The sequence below is a fragment of the Podarcis vaucheri genome, assembly GCF_965113315.1.
Source record: "Podarcis vaucheri genome assembly, chromosome: 3".
Classification (NCBI taxonomy): domain Eukaryota; kingdom Metazoa; phylum Chordata; class Lepidosauria; order Squamata; family Lacertidae; genus Podarcis; species Podarcis vaucheri.
The window spans coordinates 15,732,595-15,757,279 of NC_138761.1; the positions used below are offsets into that span (position 1 = coordinate 15,732,595).

At 44.1% G+C, this 24,685-nt stretch overlaps 1 protein-coding gene and 1 long non-coding RNA gene across 35 annotated transcripts in view; one reads left to right on the forward strand and one right to left on the reverse strand.

Annotated features, from left to right (window-relative positions):
- The window catches only part of NRXN1 (neurexin 1), a 1,008,670-nt gene that overhangs the window by 835,828 nt on the left and 148,157 nt on the right, over positions 1-24,685 (forward strand). For all 34 annotated transcript variants that reach the window (XM_082217236.1, XM_082217247.1, XM_082217269.1 and 31 more), the window contains one exon: positions 16,214-16,385. In XM_082217236.1, the coding sequence (XP_082073362.1) occupies positions 16,214-16,385 (172 nt within the window). The remainder of the gene's footprint in view (positions 1-16,213; positions 16,386-24,685) is intronic.
- LOC309529750 lies at positions 14,265-16,243 on the reverse strand. The gene is made up of 3 exons (XR_014218413.1): positions 16,128-16,243; positions 15,412-15,723; positions 14,265-14,402 (listed from the first exon to the last, which is right to left on the reverse strand). It is a non-coding gene; the product is annotated as an uncharacterized lncRNA (long non-coding RNA).

The window sequence follows — 24,685 nt, forward strand, 5'->3', positions numbered from 1 at the left end:
TGTACCACTGTATTAGGAACAGGGACCCTGGAAACTCTCTGACTATAAGCAGCTGGTGAGTCATACCTGGAGGGTTCAGCTGTGAAGCCAAGGCTGGAACTTAGATTTAAACTACCCACCAAACACCAGCTCTTTAGCAGGGAGAAGAGAGGCAAGCACTATCTGCATTAGAAGACAGCCAGAATATTCCTGGAAAGAATGGGAAGAGGAGAAAGCAATGAAGGGAAGCCCACCCATAAATTTGTCTGCCAGTAAAGTTGAGCGATTACCTTGACGTAGCAATAATTACTGACTAAAGGGGTAGTCTCGTTCTTCCTGCATGGATATATTATCATGAACTGGCCTTCCGAACAAAGGGATAGTAGGTGAAAAGCATGAGCCTGAAGAGCCTGAGTGGTGTCGGGGCTAAAGACTGAAGAATAGGGCTCAGAATTAGATCAGGGATGGGAAGTGTGTCGCTCTCATGTTGTTGTTGTTCTGTTGACCTCAATGTCTAGCGCTGATGAGAGTTGGAGTCTAAGAATATCTGCAGAGCCACAGGTTCCCATCCCTGGATTAGCTACCTCCCTATATTATAAAAGCCGTTGCAGTTGTCTTTAATAAATGAAAACTTCCTTGCTATCATGACCTAGGCCCTTGGTGGGGTCTTTGCCCAACTGGTTTGCTGAAAGCAAAGTGCAATCCAAGCTAGGGAAGGGATTTGGCCAGAGGAGGTGTCCTTGATGCTCATTTGAATCTGAGATGATTCTGCTGAAGTTGTCTTGCATTGTCTTGGCCATATTGATTTCCGGACTTCTGCCCCTGATTATGTTCCTTCTGGAATCTTAGAATAAATAAAATTGGCTGTCTCACAAAAGATGCTGAGCAGGACACAGTGGCACAGAACTGGACTAAAATGAACCCCAAGGATCTGGCTGAAGCATCTGGGATTAGATTTCACTCAGGCAGCCTAATTGAGGGAGAGATGCCCATCTTTCAGGTTTCTAAAATCTAAAACCTCGAATCGAGTGGAATAAGGATCTCTGTAAGTATCTGCAGAAGCAGGAGATGATAATTAGGGTATTAAGACCAAGCCACAAACCTGTTAAATTCAAGGGCTTACATTTAAGTCTATTTAATCCCATTTACAAAGTTTAAGTCTAGGCTCCTCAGTAGGGAGGTTATCGCTTCTGACTGCGAATGTGATGTATCAAAAGGATTCCTTTAGCTCAGGCCTGTAAAAACGTTTGACCCATGACTCTGAATCCAGCCCACCAACTGGGCCTCGTTGTAAAGCCAGGTGCTCGACAACACCACCCAACCCCATTTTTGCCACAAAAATCAGATTTGTCTCTTTTTGCCCTTTGATTAGCTACCAAGTCTGGCCCTGCCATGTAGCCAGGTGATGACACCATGGGAAGGGAGGATTAATGAAAGCAGGAACTGTCTACTTTATATTGTTTGTTCCTGCACCAAGGGGAAATATTTAAAAGGGGGACTTCCTGTAGAGGAGAGGAGGAAACCAGTGTGGGCCTGGAGGTGGAGGAGCAAGCAGAGCTTCCAGTCTACTATATTAAAATAAAGCTGCTCCTGTTGAGTGTGCTTTGAGTTTGTCTCCAAGAAAGGCAGTCCTGCTTGGGAACAGCAGGGGAATGGTATAATGTGCACATTTAAAGTGTTGTTAGAAACACAGAAAGTTGCCATATTAGTTCCTCTACCTTTGTATTGTCTACACCAGGCACAGGCAAACTCAGCCCTCCAGGTGTTTTGAGACTACAATTCCCACCATCCCTGACCACTGGTCATGTTAGCTAGGGATCATGGGAGTTGTAGTCCCAAAACATCTGGAGGGCCGAGTTTGCCTATGCCTGGTCTACACCGATTGGTAGTGGTTCTCTAGGGAGCAATCCCAGCCCTACATGGAGTTGCCAGGAATTGAATCTTGGTCTGCCTCCACCTGGAACCCAGTTCTGGGCACCAGCATTTCAGCAATATATTGACAAGCTGGAACATGTCCAGAGGAAGGGAGACCAAGAAGAGCAAAGATGGAAGGAGTGGGGTATGTATATAAGAGGAGTCTCCTTCAAATATTTCAAGGGCTGTCACATGGAGGATGGAGCAAGCTTTTTTTCCGCTGCTCCAGAGGGTAGAACCCAAACCAATAGGTTTGTCGGAAACACGCCCGGGAAGGCCGCCAACTTCCCAAGACTCTGGGGTGTCTTTCCAGTGGTCCTCCCTGGCTATAAATTTCCTTCAGTCCAGTGAGACCGGTAATAAGCGACCCCGCCCTTCTGAGAGGAACACACTTGTCTTCTGGCATATCATAGCAGAAGAAAGAGCCAATCAGTAGCTCTAAACTACTTTATTTCACAGTCTATATACAGAGAATCCTTCAGCATCTCTGTGCTCTCTGAGCACCAGTACAGAACAGCAACACTTGCAGAAGTGAAACTAAACTTCCAACATCCAACAGTACTGAGACTTCCTGTCTCACGCTCTCTCAGACACTCACATGATAAAAACAAAACATAGTGCTACTACTGGAGCAGCACGGATGGATAAAAATCCTAACAAGGTTCACGTTACAAGAAAGGAGATTCCGACTATACATTAAGATGAAAAACCCTTCTGATGGTAATCACATCTGGAATCTTCTACATCCAAAGCAGACACTGAGTTTGAGCCATTGATCCCGTCAACTAGATGCGGTGGGTCTTTATGCACCCTTTCAGGATCAACTTGGATCAGTTCTGTTGGCTACAGAAGTTACAAGAAGCATAGTATTGGCAGTAAATGTATTATATTATATATATATTTTCCTGCACCATCCAAGAGAGGAACTCCTGTTATTTATTTGATGCATATATACTGCACCCTGCAACAGGTTCCCAGCGTGGCTTACACATACTCCTTTTAATGTATCATCTAAATTTATACTCTGTCTTTCTATAATGTATTCAAGGCAGCTTTCAATGGGAATAACAATGATGCCTAGCTGGAAGGTAGAAAATTTCCCACTGTTGACTATTATTATTTTATATTGCAGTATTGATTTAACACGAGGTGGCTAATGTAAAGTTGTATAACCTGAGGGTTACCCTAAGCGCTCAACTTTTTAACGTTCTACCTTTGTTTGCTATAAATACAAGAAATAAATAATAATGAGATGTTCACAAAGAGAAGGGAGGATCCCTTGTATTGATCTGCAATGCAGAAACCAGATATGTGATTATATCCAGGTGTTTATGGATCTGTCCTGTAAACAGGTTTGCCACAGCGTGTCTGTGATTTTGTCAGGACGAATGTTTATGTACCAGAATGGAGGGGAGCAAAACCACCTTCTAATTACATTTTCAGGGTCTTGAGGTTCAGAAGAATGCAATGCGTTGTGTGGAAACTGAACATTTAAAATGACCCAATTAATGTGGTTAGTTTTTATTAAGTTCTTTAAGTTGAGAGCTTTCCCAGTCTGCATCCATACTGGATTTTGTTTTAAAGATTGTTGTTGTTGTTGTTGTTGTTTTAAAAAAAAGCTCTTTGTTGTTTAGTCATTTAGTTGTGTCCAACTCTTCGTGACCCCATGGACCAGAGCACGCCAGGCACTCCTGTCTTCCACTGCCTCCCGCAGTTTGGTGAAACTCATGTTCGTAGCTTCGAGAACACTGTCCAACCATCTCGTCCTCTGTCGTCCCCTTCTCCTTGTGCCCTCCATCTTTCCCAACATCAGGGTCTTTTCCAGGGAGTCTTCTCTTCTCATGAGGTGGCCAAAGTATTGGAGCCTCAGCTTCAGGATCTGTCCTTCCAGTGAGCACTCAGGGCTGATTTCCTTAAGAATGGAGAGGTTTGATCTTGCAGTCCATGGGACTCTCAAGAGTCTCCTCCAGCACCATAATTCAAAAGCATCAATTCTTCGGCAATCAGCCTTCTTTATGGTCCAGCTCTCACTTCCATACATCATTTGTTTTATTCATTTATTTTATTGCATTTATATGCCACCTTTATCTCCCAAGGATCTCAAGGCTCTGTACATGGGTCTCCTGCTCCCCGTTTCATCCTCACAACAGCCCTGTAAAGTAGATTAGGCTAAGAGATTGTGACTGGCCCAAGGCTACCCAATGAGCTTCTTGGCTGAGCGGGGACTCAGACCAATCCAACACTCTAGCCATTAGGCCGCATTGTTTTGTTGCCTGTTGTTTCCTCCTCTGGACTCCTTTGGGAAGGAAGGGTGAGGGGACGATGGCAGCAAATATGCAAATCCCTCTGAATTGCCATGGTGGCTTCTATCTAAGCAATTTGCAAGTATAAAAGCAGCATTAAAATAAGCAAACATTAAAACAAACATCCACAATTAAGACGTGAACTAAAACAAAACCCGTTAAAACAGAGATTCTCATGAGTAAGCCATCCTTCATGAGTAGACCAAAGACTGAGGCAACCCTGATGGCCTACAGGATTGCCTCTGAATGCTTTGGTTTAAAAGCCTTCAGTTCTCGGCAATGGAGGTCTAGACTGACAGCTTTCCACTAGCACCCTGGTATGTAGCTGTGTTTGTCGAGCTCAGGGGTCAGCAATCTTTCTCAGCCGTGGGCCGGTTCACCGTTCCTCAGACCTTGTGGTGGGCTGGACTATATTTTGGGGTGGGGGTGGGGGGACTGAACGAATTCCTATGCCCCACAAATAACCCAGAGATGCATTTTAAATAAAAGGACACATTCTACTCATGTAAAAGCACGCTGATTCCCGGACCGTCCGCGGGCCAGATTGAGAAGGCGATTGGGCCGCATCTGGCCCCCGGGCCTTAGGTTGCCTACTCCTGGGACTCCAGCTGGTCTCTGGTGTTACGATATAGAAGCAATGCGTCCGCGAGCTGCTGCTAGCTTAGAAGCAAAACATAATGGGAATGTTGGGACTGTTCCGTGGGAAACAAAGGGACAGTCTTTTCACAGTGCGAAGCACCGGAATTAGCTCACAGTGTAATATGAGCTGTACAGGAAGTACAGGAGGTGGAGTTGGTCTCTCTGCTGTTGGAGTTTGAAGAGAGCAGACGTGTTTCTCTGTAATGCTGCAAAGACAGAAATAAAGGCATGTAAATACATTTCTGTCTATCTCTTTCCCCTGCCCCGGGGGGGGCAGGAAAGAGTGGTGTGTTTTCCTCATGTTGAGGAGGATCGCCGATCGTGACCTCTGCCTGGATCTTGCCGGGAAAGCAGACAGGGAGGTCAACCGGTGATTCAAGCCGGGTGCCTGGAGAGTGGCCAGTTTCTCCTGAAGGCAGGCTAGAATCCCGACATCTGGAACCCTTGGCATTTGGATCCTGGACTGTTTCTGGGTCTTGCTTCTCGTATTGCCCCCATTTTTGGACTTCGGGTTGGTGGAACTGTCGCAACCTGAAGCCCTGAAGACTCCGATCAGTCTGCCCATTTCGTCTCAGATTTCATGACTTACTGACTATGAGAGTAATATTTAGGTAACAGACACATGCAGCGCTCTCTCTCTCTCTCTCTCTTTCTCTCAATGCTTTCATGAGATAAGATTCTGCGGAAAATCTTCAGAGGTTGTTGATGGAAGTCTAAAACATTGTCTAAGATAAGAAGTTATGTTAAATGACTGTTGGAAATGATATGTTAAAAAATTAATTAAAGTGTGTGTGTGTGTGTGTGCGCGCGCGCGTGTGTGTGTGTGTGTGTGTATACATTCTGCACCTGAAGCTTCCAAACAGTTCCTTCACGAAATGAGAGCAAAAGGGGTGTTACAGCGAGGGTTGTTACAGCTTGCAGTTGCCAGCTATGGTAATTCAGAATCATAAAAGATAACTGGAGGGAAATTTCATACATTTCATCTATTTTCCAGGGGCAGAGATCCCATTACAGGAAATGTAATCACACACGGCAATGTTTGTAAAATATATACCGGCTTTAATACTTTTAACAATGGAGACAGTATTTATCTTGTCTCCAATATTTATGTCTCCACGTCCAAAGCCTTCTAAATATGCCTGCGTGGTTTTAATGCTCCTCATTTCATTGTGCTTTTACTGTGTGGCATATCCTGAATTAAAGAGACCACACTTCACTTAAACTGCACCAGGATCCATGTTAATTTCCTACTGCTTTGTAACTGCTTGAGCAGTTGCTTCCCAGAGGAAGGCTGCTGAAGTAGCTGGTCTTTGGTCAGGTCTAAGAGGACTCCTCTTCTGTCCATCATAAGAAGATTGCATCTGTATGAGGTGCACAGTCGTATGTTGTATCCAGAGGTGTAAATTCAGGGTGGGTGTCAGGGATTGCCATTTGGGGGCACCTACTAAAGACCATGTACTGGCAGGTGCCACTTTACAGACCTTTGGCATGCCCATATTCTGCTCCTCCTCCTCCTCCTCCTTGCTATTACTGCTTGTTCACCTGACCCCTCCAAGCCTGGATAGCTCAGTTGCGTAGAGCGTGGTGTAAGTAACACTAAGGTTGCAGGTTCAATCTCTGTGTGGTACAGCCACACATTCAAATTGGACCAGATGTTCATCGGGGTCCCTTTCAACTCTACAAATCTATGAACTGTTCAGGACAGCAGCTAGCAGCAAAGAAAAAAATAATATGTCAAAAATCTCTCTTTAAAAGTCCTGCATTTAAATAGGTATTTTTGAGTACAGTGGTCCTGTACCTTGGTTCTCAAACTTTATCCATTCCGTAAGTCTGTTCCAAAACCAAAGCGTTCCAAAACCAAGGTGCACTTTCCCATAGTAAGTAATGCAAAACAGATTAATCTGTTCCAGACTTTTAAAAACAACCCCTAAAACAGCAATTTAGCATGAATTTTACTATCTAACGAGACCATTGAGCCATAAAATGAAAGCAATAAACAATGTACTGCAGTCACACAATCAGTCGATCAGTAGTTGAACTGGGTTCCACACAGTCACAAAAACAAATTAACTGAAAAGCCTAAAAAACCAAACAAAACAAAAAACAAAAATAGCAAAAACAAAAACAAAAACACCAAATATAAGCTCCAAATAGAAGAAGAAGAGAAGAGTTTGGATTTGATATCCTGCCTTTCACTCCCTTTAAGGAGTCTCAAAGCGGCTAACATTCTCCTTTCCCTTCCTCCCTCACAACAAACACTCTGTGAGGTGAGCGGGGCTGAGAGACTTCAAAGCAGTGTGACTAGCCCAAGGTCACCCAGCAGCTGCATGTGGAGGAGCGGAGACGCGAACCCGGTTCCCCAGATTATGAGTCCACCGCTCTTAACCACTACACCACACTGTCTCTTCTCTTGTTACCTTAGAACACTGCAATTGGAAACGGAAGGCTTGAATTACAATGGGGGGGGGGGTCAAATTAGCAGCGTAACAGGAAACACAGGGGGACTCAAAATGGAGCACTTTTGGCTTCCGGAAAAAAGTTAAAAAACCGGAACACCTACTTTCAGTTTTGCAGTGTTCGGGTTCCAAGTTGTTCGTGAACTAAGCTGTTTGAAAACCGAGGTGCCACTGTATTTTAATCTCAAAATACACATTTCTAAATGGATTTTACCACTGGGGCTCAACCCTCACTGACTTTGCTCACGAACCCCACCCACCTCCCTCACCAATGCTACCCAACCCCTCCCCATACTGCTTGCCAAAGCAACCCCACCCCCTCCCAATAACTTGCCCAAACCACCACCCCTCCCCTTAGTCTTTGCCAAACCTCTGCTCACGGGCCTGGGCTGCTTCCCAGCTCCCTTGCTGAGCTACCCTCAGCCTGCCTTTGTCTCCAGTTCCTTCCTCCTCACCCTCAGACTTCTGTGATGGCCCATCAGGTCTGAGAGCCCTGTTTTGCACTACACTGTACTTTGCAGTGCCACGTGCCAGCCGTTATACAAACTGCAGTGTAATGACATCATTAGGGAACTATGTATCAGTAGCCCACAGCATACCTTTCTGCGACTGTAACCCTATGGCCCCTTGAAGGGCATCGCCGGGGTTATAGGATATGTTGGATCTCCCTCTCGGAGGTCAGGGAAAGAGAGAGCTCCAACCACTGAAAAGGAGATCCAATATCTGATTCCTCTCTGCACCACTGCAGAAACTTCAATGTTATTAGAAAGGGGAGCATGTCTTAGAGGTAGTGGGCATGTCAGGGGAGAGCATTGGAAATGGCTTCCCTGTCCCCTTGGCCTACACACAGACCTGAGAGAAGGACAGAGGGGTGCATCTGCCCTGCTATCAAGTGCCTGGCAGGGCAATGGAAAACCTGGTTTAAAGGTGTTCAGATTGTGCGCTGAATGTATTTTTTTTCTCCAAAAAATTCACATTTTAAAACACATTTCAATCCTGTTTTTGAGAGCTGCATTGTAAAAATAAAAAATCAAAAAATCAGAGAAATGTGAAAACCAAGGGAAAACCAGACTCCTTTTGTGGAAATCAGTTTGGGAGGTGTACATCACATTAAATGGATCCCTCCTGCATCTCTAGTTCCACCAAGTAGCAAGAACAAGGTGGGTCTGTTCAGGAAGGCCCTCTGAAGCCTAGAAACAGCACAGCTAAAATTACTTAATCTTCGGTGGCATCTGTTGCATCTCCAGGAACCACATTTCCAGAATGCAAACAAGCAGGGTTGAAAGATTTTTAACTTGATTCTCCACACACACCCCATTGGGAGTTTCAGTATTATTGCTTTCTGTGAAAGTGGACAAAGGTTGTAAGCATTATGAGGTTGGTTTATATGAGCTCTTCCTTGAGAAAAAGCACTTTCCTGGCAAATTTGCACATGCTCATTCATGTCTGACTGATGGTGCAATTTTTATTGTTTCGGAGAATGGTTTCGCTTTTGTTTTGTTTTTTGTTTAAAAAGCTAGTTCCGCAGGGAATGGGTTTGTTCTGGTGAAGCTGCTTATACCATCTTGTGGTTGCGGTTGCTTTTAATTTTTTTAAAAGGTGGACCACAGGGTGTTTAGGTGCAAAACCGAACACTCCGATTACAGCTCGATTTGCAATACAAATGTTGGGCCGTAGTTTTAGAGCTTGTCACAGTTCTTAGGCACCAGAAGCCATAATAATGATATTAGCAGAAGGAGATTCACAATTCAAGAAGGACACTGACAAACTGGAACGTGTCCAGAGGAGGGCAACCAAAATGGTCAAAGGCCTGGAAACGATGCCTTATGAGGAACGGCTAAGGGAGCTGGGCATGTTTAGCCTGGAGAAGAGGAGGTTAAGGGGTGATATGATAGCCATGTTCAAATATATAAAAAGATGTCACATAGAGGAGGGAGAAAGGTTGTTTTCTGCTGCTCCAGAGAAGTGGACACGGAGCAATGGATCCAAACTACAAGAAAGAAGATGCCACCTAAACATTAGGAAGAACTTCCTGACAGTAAGAGCTGTTCGACAGTGGAATTTGCTGCCAAGGAGTGTGGTGGAGTCTCCTACTTTGGAGGTCTTTAAGCAGAGGCTTGACAACCATATGTCAGGAGTGCTCTGATGGTGTTTCCTGCTTGGCAGGGGGTTGCACTCAATGGCCCTTGTGGTCTCTTCCAACTCTATGATTCTATGATTCTTTGAGATCACTGAGCGAGTGGATCCACTATGCTATCTTCCCAGCAGGACCGCTCCCCTTCCCCGGTGGAGCAGAGTTGCGGGAGGGCTTTCAGAATCTCCCTGTGACCCAGCAGTGGACAGAGGGATGCCGCCCACATCATCGGAACTCCCAGCCGTGTCACACCCCCTGGCTGACCAATCGGGTTAGCCAGGTGGCGTGGCCACTGCCGTTTACATTGCGGTGCAGCTGGGGGGCAGCCTCCTTGTCGGATCACCCACCCCACCCACCCTCTTTTTATGCATTGTTTGACTTTGGCCTTGCTTTGGACCAGTGGCGTAGCGTGGGTTGTCAGCACCCGGGGCAAAGCAAGTAATTTGCGCCCCCTAACCCGTGGATTTGCGCCCCCTAACCCTAACCCTAACCCCCAGATGTTGCGCCTGGTGTGGCCGGCCCCCCCTGCACCCCCCACGCTACACCATTGCTTTGGACTAAGGCCGGTCACCTTATGGTTGGGGCCAGGTAGGAATTTTTCCACTTGGCAAATTGGCACCAGCCATTTGGTCTTCGCCTACCTGGTAGCAAATCGTCACAACTTTGTGAGGTTAGGCATTGGGTAAGCCTGGTTCATGGAAAAGAAGGTTGTTGCCTCTGCCTGCCCCTCCTCATTAAGGGTCTTCTGTTAAAGGGATCCAGGGTGTGTGGATCCTGTCCAAAGCCTGGGCTTGGGTTAGGGCCATTCCACAACCCCATCGGGGACCCTGGGGTGCTCTTAATTGATGTATATCAAAGGGCTCCCCCTATCGTGGTTAACCCTTCAGTGGACTCCCTGCAGATGGGCAGGACTCAAGATATAGTCTGGTTTCACCCAATGCCTAAGCCGAACCACTCACATCTGTAACCAATAAAGTTGTAGCATTATTTATCCCCATTAACTCAAAATATTTGTGTCCATATGTTTATTATCTAAGGGAAATGGTGGGGCCCCGGGCCTCGCCATGCAAGTGGGTTACTGGCACTTACTAGGAGGAAGAGGGAGAGAAAGGAAAAAGCAGGAAGGGAGGAGTAGGGCACCCCTTTTCGTGTGTGTGTGTGTGTGTGTGTGTGTGAGAGAGAGAGAGAGAGAGAGAGAGAGAGAGCACCAAAAAAATATTAGAATAATATTTGGCAGGATGGGGAATGGCCTGGGGAAGCCTCCCCAAAATAATTTCAGGAGGTTTCTTTTAAAAAGAATTAATCTTAGTCTCAGCTATTAAAAAAAAGAACATTGCAGGAAAATGGATGCACTTTCCCAACAGATTACTCGCATCCTACCTAGGTCATAATGATGACAGAAAGCTTGTGCATGACTTAAATTGCTCTTCAGGCCAATTTTCTGACCCCCCAAATGGAGCTTAAGTAACAAATGAGTCTTCAGCACAGGGATAAATTTAATGAAAAGATTAGATATCAGTAACTATATTCTCTCAGAAGTTAGAGGAAAGAGCATGAGGATTCTCCCCCCCTTTTTTTTTCTTTTTTGCTTTCAGGCTCATTTCAACTTTAGATTTTAAAAAAATATTGATTCATTAATGGAACAGGGGTTGGGGGGAATGGGAGAGGGTGAGAAAGGACAGAACCTGTAGGATGAAGAGCAAAACTTGAAAGAATGTAGAAGGCACTAGGTGGATCTGTAATGGACTTTTGGTAGCTCTGCCTATGAGGGCAAGACTGTGTATTTACTCTTTTTGGTAATAACTGAAGTTGCTTGTAATTCACCTCCTATTGGAAGTCAAAACTTATGGGGTTTTTTAATAGAAGTTGGGTTACATTGACTGAAAGCTGTTCAGCTATGGAACAGTCTCCCTCAGGAGGTTGTGGAGTCTCCTTCCTTGGAGGTATAAATATATTGTTGTTGTTGTTGTTGTTGTTGTTGTTGTTGTTGTTGTTGTTGTTTGTCTGATTTTTGAGATTTTGCAAATCTGGGGTTCAGCTCTAACCCTCCTCTGATTAATTCTGGAATATGTATGCCCTGTTCTGTAAACAGCAGCTGATAGTGACACCTCAATCTAACTTGGTTTTTTTTATGCTTGACGGGAAAATGCCTTCTACATTATACTTAATTTGGCAGAGAAATCAGATAACTTTGGGGAGAAAAGTAACAGTTAGCGGCAGTTTAAGCACCATATTTTATGACTGTACCTTATTATTCTTTTGAGGCTTGTCAGGGTTAAGAAGCAGAAACGGCATTTTTAGTGCATGTTTTATCAATCTGTTTTACCCTGCTCCACCCACCGTTAGGATTAGAATTAATTAGTCTTTCCTTTTTAATACACCATGAAAATTTATCGAGAGGATGAAATTTCCTAACATGTTTTCATTTATTATTTAACGGAGTTATATCCCACTTTTAAAGCCACAAAGTGGCTTACAAAATGCGCATCAAGGCGTAACCAATTTGGTAGAAATTAAAGCCATCTAAAACATTTGCTTCATAAAGGTACTCAAAAGCCAGCAGAAGCACAAATCGTGGAGCATAAAATGAATGTGCAAAAATGAGACAATTTAGGAGGCAGGAGGCCATCTATCCAATGAGACGGAGTCCAGGGCATCCTCTTGCTCATGAAAGGGTCTTCCATGATGGGTACCTTTTTGGGGATCTAATCCAATGACTAAAAGTCAAATGGAAAAATGACAAACCCAAAGTGCTAGATCTCTGGAGCCCACTGCTTTTTGCACAGTTTCAGAATGTTACGCTGCGTTCTGTTCTTCTAATTTGTACTAGTTTTAATGACTTTTTCACCTGGCCCAGAACTCACCATTTTCATACCCTCCAACATTCCTCTGATTAAAATAGGGACATCATTTGTAAAGTTCTGTGCTTTTAGACCAGCTCAGGTGTAAAGGAAGCAGCCTTATAATGAGCCAGTTCTTTGTGGTCTACGTTGACTGGAAGTAGCTCTCCAGGGTGCTGAACATGCCAGCAGTAGTGGATGGTGGGTCAGCTCAGGTAAGGTGGCATTGCTCACCTGTCTTCCCAAATCCCAAGACTTGCTGCAGGTTGATGAATAGGAGAGATGTGGGAAGCTCAGCACGGTGTGAACGCAGCAGTCCACAATCTGATGCTCCTGTTGCTTTGTCTGGACCATGCCGAGCTCACCAATCTCAGGAACCAGTAGAGATGCTCCCCACTTGGAAGGCAGGTGAAGAAGGCTACCCCACTGGCAACTCCTGAATATCAGGGATTGAACCTGCGACTTTTTGCATGCAAGGCAGATGCTCTGTTATTGAGCTTGCAGGCTTTCTGTCTCTTCATTACGGTTCTTGACTGGAGAAATGTGTGTGTGTCCTTCCAAAACACAGCAAGAAAGCCTACTGATTAGCCACCAGTTTTGAGCTCAGAAGGCTGAGCATGTCTACTCATGCAGGCGGGATACAGAAAGAATGGGTGCCTTTGTGCAAGGAGAGCCAATGTGATTTCCTCCGGTTGTTGTAGGATTACAACTTGTAAAATCTCCTTGTGTGCTTATTATTAGAAAGAAGATATGAATCTTCTCTCCACCTTTGCAGACAGTTGTCTAGGTCAAGGAACCCCTCTACAGTCCATATTCACTCACCATATGGCTCATTATGAAGTTCTCCAAAGAACTGAGGAATTACATGTAAAACAAAGAGAAACATTGCTTATTTTTTGACCAAAATTATTTTCATGCACCCTTGGATTGATTTTCAGTTTTTCTGTTCTGTTGGCCTTCTTCTTCTTCTTCTTCTTCTTCTTCTTCTTCTTCTTCTTCTTCTTCTTCTTCTTCCCCATCCTCCTCTTCCTCTTCCTCTTCTTCTTCTTTCCACATAAGAACTCTGACATGTGTCTGGTTAAAATCATTTGCATGCACCTGCTCAGTTTTATTTAAAAGGTGTTTTGCTTCTTTTCCCACTATTTGTAAAATTGTACATAGGACTCAAATGAAGGCAAGCAGGGAAAGCATTGCTGTGTGTGTGAATACTGTGATTACCGACCATCATAAAAAATCAGCTAGGTTTTTGTTTTTTTTGGGGGGGGTTATGTCAAAGCATTTGATTTCAGAAGGGAAAACTTTGAGTAAAGTACATGTGTTTTAGAGTCACGTGCCTTTAGAAAAGTTCTTGTATGTTTAATAATTTTGTGAAAGGGGTGATTGCTACATCACAAGAGCAATTTAGCATTTTGTACATTTTCTGTTGAATATGAATAGCAGAGTAAGTGGGTGATTAAAACATGTGAATTGCACAATTTGTCAGTTAACTTTTAAGAAATGTCGGGGGAAATGCACGTTTTCAAGCAGTTTGGTTTTGGGATTGAATATGAACAAGAAGTAACTCAAATAGGGCGATCCTATGCCTGTCTACTCAGAAGTAAGCCTTGGTGTGTTCAATAAGTTAAAAAACAAAACAAAGTTGTACAGTGGCATACATCAATAGCCAGCAAAAGTCATGGTGAACTGAAATATTTTCAGCATGTGTCAGAAAAATGTATTCACCTTATTTCTGGGGGAAGACTGTTCCAGAGAGACTGTTCCACATTGTGGGCTGTGCGGAAGCAGATCTATGTAGCTATGTGGGTATTAGAGCTACGTGATCTTACATTAGAGATGAAAAAAGATTTTGCAGTGAGAGAGAGAAAAGATCAAGAGGTTGTAGAATAAGGAATTATTATTTTTTGCTAAAATGAAGAATTTTTCTATCTGTTCCTGAACCCGAGGACATTTCAATGGCAGCCACAACACATTTCTAGAATTAGGATGCAGCAGTATCATTTATTTAGTCAGGCTCCAGCAGTAACCTCTTCCTTTTCTTCCTTTCTTTTTTCCCTAACACACGCTCTGCGACGTTGCTTCTTTCTCATTTTAGTTTTATAAGAGTCATTATTCAGAAATGAAGCATTTCGCCTGTCTTCTGTGGAAACAGAAATCAATAATTGCTTTAGTCAGTATTTTTAAATGAACATGGCAAGATACTTCATTAAGCTATAAATGCCACGTTACGGATGCTTTTTCAATAATAATTAAAATGGATAATAGCATTTGGAGTGGATACTTGTCTCAGAGAAGGGGCCATGTTGTTCGTAGATAAATCAGCTATTTCCACTGATACCACTACAGTTCTGTGTTGTTGTTGTTGCTTTAATTAGAGATGAAAGAATTTTGTCCTTTCATGGCTGACTCTTAGTTCCTCTGCTCACTAAAGATCAATTGGTCATATTGCAAGTGACCTATCTCATAAGTGTTATATCAAGCAACTTTCTCACTACAAGTCCCATCAACCCCAGCCAGCGGAGTCAAGGGTCAAGGATGATGGAGGTTGTAGTTCAAAGCATACAGAAGGAACCATGATGAGGAAGGCTGCCACAGAGTGAGAGAGCATCATACCTTCTTTCTATGCCTTCTGGTACACCCAGGCCATATCCAGTATTCTCGCTAGGGCGTAACTATTGAATAGGACTTGATTTCATGGTCAGTCCCTGGATTTTTTTTCTGGAATATTGCCCATGTGCAATAATATCACTTGCACCCGATTTTTCATAAGGAAGCCCTGTTTGAATGCTACTGGACATCCAAAGACACTGAAGTCTGGGCAAGAGAATCAGGCAGGAGGGGAAGATGTTTCATCCTATCATGTTTATGGGTTGATGCAGGGACAGGCACTATTTGATCTGGTCCTGTGTGACTTTGCTTCCAAACCACTAAGATCTGGCTTTCAGTATCCTTAGCAAAGCGATTTAAGTTTTCCAATGAATTTCAAGTAGCTTCAAGTTTTGGAGCAAGTGACTATTCAGAGTTCTGACCTTCTGAGCCCAAGAAGCACCTTAGACTATGTTTTGCTTTTCAGTGTCTTCCTGTTTTATAAAACTGCACAGTCTCCTTACAAAGTCATTTATCCTAGGCATAAGAACCAGGAAACTCACCTCTGTCTCTGTTTGCCCTGTGTTGTCAAGGGAGTGAATCAGTGGTTGAAATGAATGAAAAGAAGTGAATAACCTTCAGGCCAGGTCAAGAGATGTTGACTTGTGCACAGGGTCTCTGTTCATGTAAACAACCGTATGGTGGTTATCCTTGGTTCATAGTTTCTAAGACAATAAAGTTGAATGAGCTGGGGTAGGTAGCAAAGTGTTATGATTGGAAACATAGAATTCCTTGTTTGTATAGAAATAAGTTTTCTCCATTCCCAGTCACAAATTGTTCAGTCCTGGTCCAGAGGATTCTTACCACCACATGTCCTGAAGAAGTTAAAAGATATCTTCAGGATGTTTTATCTGCATAATACTGCACCTAACGGGCCGTGGGTGGCGCTGTGGGTTAAACCACAGAGCCTAGGACTTGCCAATTGGAAGGTCGGCGGTTTGAATCCCCACGACGGGGAGAGCTCCCGTTGTTCGGTCCCTGCTCCTGCCAACATAGCACTTCGAAAGCACATCAAAGTGCAAGTAGATAAATAGGTACCGCTCCGGCGGGAAGGTAAACAGCATTTCCATGCGCTGCTCTGGTTCGCCAGAAGTGGCTTAGTCATGCTGGCCACATGACCCGGAAGCTGTGCGCCGGCTCCCTTGGCCAATAAAGCAAGATGAGAGCCGCAACCCCAGAGTCGGCCACGACTGGGCCTAATGGTCAGGGGTCCCTTTACCTTTTACTGCACCTAAAAGTGTTTTGGGTTTTTTAAATGGGCTTCTGATTAACCATGTTGTTTCTGTCATTTGCTTTTCTTTACAGCACCAAGGAAAAATTGGAGTTAAATTTAATGTTGGAACAGATGATATCGCAATTGAAGAGGTCAACGCAATCATTAATGATGGGAAATATCACGTAGTACGTTTCACAAGAAGTGGTGGTAATGCCACATTACAGGTGGACAACTGGCCAGTTATAGAACGCTACCCAGCAGGTAAGGATGTAAATTCTGACAGTTGTATTTCTGGCAGGGAGGGGGAAGGAGAAACGGTTATGTGGTGGATTTGCTTGTGTAGGTACATGGGATCTTGGCTTCTTCCAGATGTGTTCTTTTTCTGCCATGAAAAAAAAAAGTTAATGTTTTGTAGACTGTGATAATGACAATTCCTAGGTGAAGCAAACAAAATAAATGTGCAGACTGTCTTTGAACTACATTTGACACATGAGTGAAACGGAAGTCATGTAGATGTCAACGCTTTGAGAAACCAAAGTGGGTTGTTGTTTTTTAAATAAAAAACAAACCAAAACCTTTAATTATTACTATACTCGTATATTCAGATGGTGGGGGAAGGCTTTGGCAAAAGCATCACAATACGTCAAATTAAATAAATAATCCGCAAGTGGGTGTTCAGAACAAATTTATTAAGGAAAGCATTGCCTGTGCTTATTTTATAACCAACCTTCCATAGCTTGCGGAGATTGGGCAATAACAACTTGTATTAAAGGGAGCACAGAAACCAAGAAGCGGTGCCTTGAAAGAATAATGGAATTGATTTTAAGAGCATTCGTTTAAACACAATAGCTGTGGCCCACTAACCATTTTTCCTCCAGCGGTCTCATCAAAGCCAGCCCAACCTACCAACGATTGTTCGCAAAGATATGGAACTTTAATTCTCACTAGGTGAACGGTCAAGAGACCATTGATTATACCTGATATGGGAAATTGCCCTAGGTATGCAAATAGTCTTGGGAGGTTGTGTAAGACCACTAAAGCTAGGCGGCATATATTTTAAAGATGGTTTTCCTGTCCTGTGGTTGGCTTTCAGAGTTCTGCACTAGGAGCAGCCTGCCCGGTGGGGCAGAACCGCCGGCAATAGCCTCCTGGCAGTGGTGGCTCTGCTGCTTACTGAGGGCAGGAGCAGTGAGGTGATTGTGAGGTCAGGGCTGTATGAGTGGAGTCAATCCAGCACTCCTGCAAGTGCCTTTGCACAGCCCCAATCTTGCTGTCACCTCAACCCTCTCCCTCCATCAGTGATGTCTGCTGAGATGCTATTGCTGCAGCTCCGCCCAACTGGGGGTGCACTATTCTAAAGACACTAATCCAGAGGCCACTGGAACCATTTGTCTCCCTTGAACAGCCAGGATCTATAATGAAGTTGACATTCTAACAATCACAGAGTGGAATGAATTGGATTCTCTGACCCCTGGTAAGAAAGGTAGAGGATAAGCCAAAGGTCTCTCAAGTAGAGAGGCATTGTGGTTTGTTGACATGTCACTCCATTGCTATATAATTCCTCTAGTCCAGTTATTGCTATTATTATTTAACCAATCACAATTTTCCCTACTCCAAAATGCTTGGTGATTGTCTTCATGTCTGTCAACCCTTGAGAGGGAGCTTAATGTTGTTCCCATTTTACAGATGGAGAACTGAGTGCTTCTGTTGACTTGACCAGGCCAACCTGTAAGCATGTTGCTAAGCAGCAGTTTAAAGCTGAGTTCTGCAATCCTCTGGACCTTTATTTACTTAACAGGGTTATAGGCCACCTTTCAGGGTTATGCCCTCACAAAGTGATAGCTGTACACGTGAATATCATCGACACACCAAGTAATATAAATTATCAGGAAGCAGCTTCTTGGTTTTGTAACTCCAACTGAATTCAAAAGCAGCTGAGAATCACATAACCAAACTCACATTAAGGAAAGCACTTGAAGAACCAAGTGTAATCCATTTGGAAGAGTTTCCTTGGGCAGCTTGGTGATAACTAGGACCTGGGTAACTCTAGTCAGGGTCAACCACTATGGTTAATTTTACAGCAGCTGTACCAAGATAGTGACAGGTTCAGGCGCACCTGCAAACTACACACATAGTTCTTCAAGGGGAGTGCAGTGCATCCAGACCAGGCATCATAACTCCATCCACAATTGCCAACTTCCTATCCCACAATACCGCCATCGTGTCTGAATCAAGTTCTTGCTTGTTCACCCTCACCGCCTTGTCTGGATTAAGATTCAGCTGTTCCACCTTCATCCACCCCAATGCTATCTCCAGATACCGGTTCAAAGGTTCCACAGCCTCCCTGGGATTTGATGGTGGAAAATGATTTCTTCCAGCATTTTCATATAGATATTATAAAGCACAGAAGACAAAATGGAACCCTGCAGCATTCACGCACCAAAGATCATGGAGATTAACAAGACTCATTCAGCACTACCTTCTGGAATCAGCCATCCAGAAAGGACTGGAGTCACTGAAACATCAAGACCTACTAAGACCAGCCCTCTCTGGTCATTCCAGAAGGATACCAAGCTCAACAAGAACAAAAGCCACTGAGAAGTCCAGCAAGACCAATATGGTTGAACTTCCATTGCCCATTCCTGAGACTGTTTCTGTCCAAAAGCAAGGGTGGCATGGACTGGAAAGATCCTAAATGATTGGTTTCATTCAAAATTACCTGGAGTTGAGAGGCGACCTTCCTCTCTAATATTTTCCCTAACAGGGAAGATTAAAGAGTGTGTGGTTATTATATGTTCAGTAGGATCTAGGCTTGTTTTCATTAGCAAGGGGCCGCCCACTGCTTTCTTCAGAGACCACCCACTCCCTCAAGGACATCCACTTACTTCGGACCTCCAGGTAACCCTTGCAACCTTCAATGCTGGTGATGGGCATGGATCTAGACAGCAGGTCTCAAAGTTGCAAGCTCTACTTTGATTGCTCCACAATTTGCAGCCTGGATCTCAGGTGTCTGTGAGAGGCCTTCAAGAGGTTGTGTCAAATGCAGGGTGGAACTAAAGTTCCTTCTCCCACACAGCAGGTATTTGTGCTGCCGTGCAACAATGTAGGGTTGTTGTGCTATGCACTGTTGGAGCCCAGTTGGTGCTGGAAGTTTTCAGATTGTATACTAACCGCATTTCATATGTGAACATGATGAGCTCTGCACTGTGCATGAAGTTCAGCTGAGGAGAAGGCATGGAGTGCATTTATGGTGTCTTTATTAACTTCCTGCACACGGCCTGACATTCTCTGTGGGTTTTTTCTGTACATGTGGGTAAGGGGAACAGGGGCATGTAGACATCTAAAGGTACTGAAAGAGAGCATTTGGGGCTAAAATACTCTGAGATGAAGCATCCTTAGACTGACAGATACTGTTCCCAGAAGATACATTGGAATTTGGGTTGTGTGTATACAGGATGCGTGCAATTATTGACCACGGGAGCAGTGTGTGGCCCCCTGGATTTGCCACAGTACCCGTGCTGGTGGCAACTGCAGTGATGGCTCAATTCTTGCTCATATCTTTTTAAGAGGAATACCTGGAAACTTTCCATAGACTGCTAAACAAATGTTAGCAGCCTTTGTGTTGATTTTTAACAATCCCCAGTGCTGCTACAACTGGGCTTAATTAAAGCTACAGTTTCAGCCATAACTCAGAATCCCCCTGTGCGTGTTATTGCTTGGCTCAGCCCAATCGTTCTTGGTATTTAATTTTCTTTGAGCTTTTATCGGTACCATCATGTTGCCTTTGTTCATGGCAGAACAACAGGAGCCAGTTCTTTGTTTTCTCCCACCCACCCCTGTCTTGATTTAACACCATCTTCATACCTTCTTGGTGTGTGTTTTTTTAAGGGTGTTGTGTGTTTGTGTTTTAGATAATTGAATGTTCTTGAAGAGCATTGAGTGTGAGTGCCTGGAGGTGGCTGGAGGATGGATGGTGGCTAACAGATTGAGGTTGAATCCTGACAAGACAGAAGTACTGTTTTGGGGGGACAAGGGGCAGGCGGGTGTAGGGGACTCCCTGGTCCTGAATGGGGTAACTGTACCCCTGAAGGACCAGGTGTGCAGCCTAGGAGTCATTTTGGACTCACAGCTATCCATGGAAGTGCAGGTTAATTCTGTGTCCAGGGTGGCTGTCTACCAGCTCCATCTGGTACCCAGGCTGAGACCCTCCCTGCCTGCGGACTGTCTTGCCAGAGTGGTGCATGCTCTAGTTATCTCCCTCTTGTACTGCTGCAATGCGCTCTACGTGGGGCTACCTTTGAAGGTGACCTGGAAACTGCAATTAATCCAGAATGCGGCAGCTAGACTGGTGACTGGGAGTGGCCGCCGGGACCACATAACACCGGTCCTGAGAGATCTGCATTGGCTCCCAGTACGTTTCCAAGCACAATTCAAAGTGTTGGTGTTGACCTTTAAAGTCCTAAATGGCCTCGGTCCTGTATACCTGAAGGAGCGTCTCCACCCCCCTCGCTCAGCCCGGACACTGAGGTCCAGCACCGAGGGCCTTCTGGCGGTTCCCTCATTGCGAGAAGTGAGGTTACAGGGAACCAGACAGAGGGCCTTCTCGGTAGTGGCCCTGTGGAACGCCCTCCGTTCAGATGTGAAGAAAATAAGCAGCTATCCTATCTTTAAAAGACATCTGAAGGCAGCCCTGTTTAGGGAAGTTTTTAATATTTAATGTTGTTTTGTTTTTAACACTTGATTGGAAGCCGCCCAGAGTGGCTGGGGAAACTCAGCCAGATGGGCGGGGTATTATATTATTATATATTATTTCTAATCCTCTCTCAAATTCCATATTCCCTATTTCACTTCCCTTTATGGGGTGTGTATGTGTGCATGATATGCACAAAGCCACTGACCTGCATTCCACTGTTTACAGTAGGGGTGCCCAATGCTGTGCCCCCCAGACTTTGCTGTCATCTGTGACCATTAGCCATGGGAGTCACAGCCTAGCAACTTCTGGACGGCCCCCCAGATTTACAGCATGCACCTTTAAATAGCAGTGAACATGACAGAGCGTTATCTACTGATGATGCCCTGAATTCTATCCTTGCTGTTGACCTGCACCTGCTCCCTCCCCAGACCTTTTCACCTATTACTCGCCACAATCTGCTGCCTTTCTTCCATGGACTGACTATAGTGGACTAGCTCTAACTCACTTTCCATTAAAGTCCTTGCTCCTAAGCCACATTTCTGCTATCAAAGAACACTGTAGCTGTAGGGGATCCAGAATTGTTGAACTCTTGGGATGCAACTGAAAGGGCACAATGGAATAATAATCTCTTATCTCTAGAATTATCTCTAGTTGAAGGGATGTTGAAAATCACCATTGCTCCCTTAGAGTAAAAATACCTCTTTGAAGTCTGTTGAGAATAAAAAATCTGAGGGAAGAGGGGAAGGATGAAAAATATGGAGGACAGGAGTTCCCGTACCCAACCAAGGACTTCCTCTTCCTCTTCCTATTTTGGGGGGATACAAAAATAAAACAAAATCCTGTAGAATTATTTTCTCTTTTGAGACAAGTGCATTACTTTATAAGATGCGTTCCTCACTCAAAATTTGTATGTTTGCTTTTTTCTGAGTGCATAAAAGTGTTTAGTTTTGTTGTCTTTTTGGTCCCTATCTCTACTTTAAATCAGAACCAGTGAAGGTGTTGAATGTCCTGTCCATTGTGAGTGTCTGGAGGTGCTTGGAGGATGAATGGTGGCTAACAAATTGGGGTTGAATCCTGACAAGACAGAAGTACTGTTTTTGGGGGACAGGGGGCAGGCATGTGTGGGGGACGCCCTGGTCCTGAATGGGGTAACTGTGCCCCTGAAGGACCAGGTGCGCAGACTGGGAGTCATTTTGGACTCACAGTTGTCCATGGAGACAAGGTCAATTCTGTGTCCAGGGCAGCTGTTTACCAGCTCCATCTGGTATACAGACTGAGACCCTATCTACCTGCGGACTGTCTCGCCAGAGTGGTGCATGCTCTGGTTATCTCCCGCTTGGACTACTGCAATGCACTCTATATGGGGCTACCTTTGAAGGTGACCAGGGAACTACAACTAATCCAGAATGCAGCAGCTAGACTGGTGACTGGAAGTAGCCACCGGGAATATATAACACTGGTCCTAAAGGATCTTCACTGGCTCCCAATACATTTCCGAGGTCAGTACCAACACTTTGAAGCTCTAAACAGCCTCAGCACAGTATACTTGAAGGAGGGTTTTCTTGCCGTTCCCTCACTGCGAGAAGTGAAATTACAGGGAACCAGGCAGAGGGCCTTCTCGGCAGTGGCACCCTCCCTGTGGAGCGCTCTCCCATTAGATGTCAAGGAGATAAAGAACTACACAACTGTTAGAAGACATCTGAAGGCAGCCCTGTATCAGGAATTTTTTAACATTTGACGTTTTATTATCTTTTTATATTTTTCTGGAGGCCTCCCAGAGTGGCTGGGGAAACCCAGCCAGATGGGCAGGGTATAATAATAATAATAATAATAATAATAATAATAATAATAATAATAATTACTCTGGTCTCCCAGGTCCTTGTGCAGTGCTTTAACTCCTACACCAAACCGCCTCTCACCAACATATCTTAAAACCAAATTATGCTTTGCAGATGTTCCTCTAGTAAGATTCACATCCATTTGTGTTCCCGTAGTTCATTTTGGTTCTGGTTTCCTCTGCCTGTTTTTTAAAAAGTCACTTGTTGCCATGGTGTTTTAACTTATCTCCCCTACCTGCTTCTGGGTTTAATTAAGAATAAGCAAGATCAGCAGGTTAATTAAGACGCCTCTTCATTTGAACTGTACAGCTGATCCCTCCTTCACAGACACTGAAGAAATTAGGCGTTTATCATCTAAGCTTCCTGCAATAGCAAACCTGATTAATTCTCTGCTGAGGCAAGCAGACTTCTTCACCTGCTTACCATTTCAAAACCCTTTGTTACAGGTGTACAATTTTTAATTTGGAAACGTATGAGAAACATATTGTCGAAAAGGTGTTTTGTGTATTTTACGCCTTCAGTTCTGCTTTCCTTGGGTCGCATTCAAGTAAATCCTGCTCAGAGCTGACCCACTGAAATGAATGAACTTTAGTGAGTCATGTCCATTAATTACAATGGGCTGACTTGTGAGCAGGACCATCAGTATTGCAACTTCTGGAATTTATCATCAGTATGCTTTGCTGTAGAAATCAAAATTCTTCACCAATAAGAGCTAGTGACACAATGGGCAAATTAAACTCATTTGCAAATCTTCAGTAGGGATGAACAGGCCCCGCCCCATTCAGTTCTGTTTCTGAGCTGAGCATTGACTCTGCCCTATGGGTATTTTGGAGAGGAGACTTTCGAGAATGCACATCTCGGTCACTCCCTCCATGGCAATGCTATATAGCCAAGAGATTTGGGTATACAATAATGTTTAAAGCCAAATCAGAGTTAGGGAAGTGATTCCTGCCCTTGCTCTGGTTGCTTCTGGATAAAATAAACTTCTTTTTAGTTTAAATATTGAGACCAGCAAGTATGTAATAACCACCAGTGGTGGAGCAAACATTTGTACAAAGCCCACCCACCCCACCCCACCCAAAAAAATATTTTGCAGCAACGTTAGGGAAGACCACTTTGGCCAAGTTTTTACAGCCCTGAAGAAATAAAAAAAAATCCTTCCAGTAGCACCTTAAAGACCAACTAAGTTAGTTCTTGGTATGAGCTTTCGTGTGCATGCACACTTCTTCAGATACACACAAAGTGCATGCACACTTCTTCATGCACACGAAAGCTCATACCAAGAACTAACTTAGTTGGTCTTTAAGGTGCTACTGGAAGGAATTTTTTTTATTTTGACTATGGCAGACCAACACGGCTACCTATCTGTAACTGGAGCCCTGAAGAAGTAACTGGTCATGTTGCACCTTCCCAATCTTCCTCTGCTAGCTTGTCTTCCATTAAAAATGATACACCTTCAAAGGTTTTCAAATCTTTCCACCCTACAGACTTCTTTTTTCTTGCCTCCGTCTTTTTTCTTACCAAGGAGTGGCTTACAGTCCCTTCTTATCAATGGGTTTTATTAAAGTTTCTTAAGTCGGTGTGTTATTTATTTATGTTTGATTTGACAACTTATCAGCTTTCTTCTGCCTGATAATGCTATATAATGTTTCTTTAAGTCAGGGGAGGCAGGCATTTGCTCCCCACCCCACCCCCCGGTTTTGTAGCTGTGGGCTTTCCCCTCCTTTCTTTCACATCTTTCCCTTTTTCATCTTGGAGAACCTGGTAAAAAGGCGAAGGCTTATCGCTTCTGAGATGCAACAGATTCTGTAATTAAATTCAGATTTTAATAAAATGTGCCGTGTGCTCACCATTGCTCTGCCGCTGACAGATTCCGCCTCCTTTGGTAAAAAAAAATATGACATAATGCTGCTTCTTTGTAAGAGGCAGGGAAATGTCAAATGAGTAGCGGCGCTCCCAGATCTGCTATAAAGCATTTAGAAAATGCAGAGTCCTTTTAAAAGATTCATAACAAAGCATGGTAAATACAA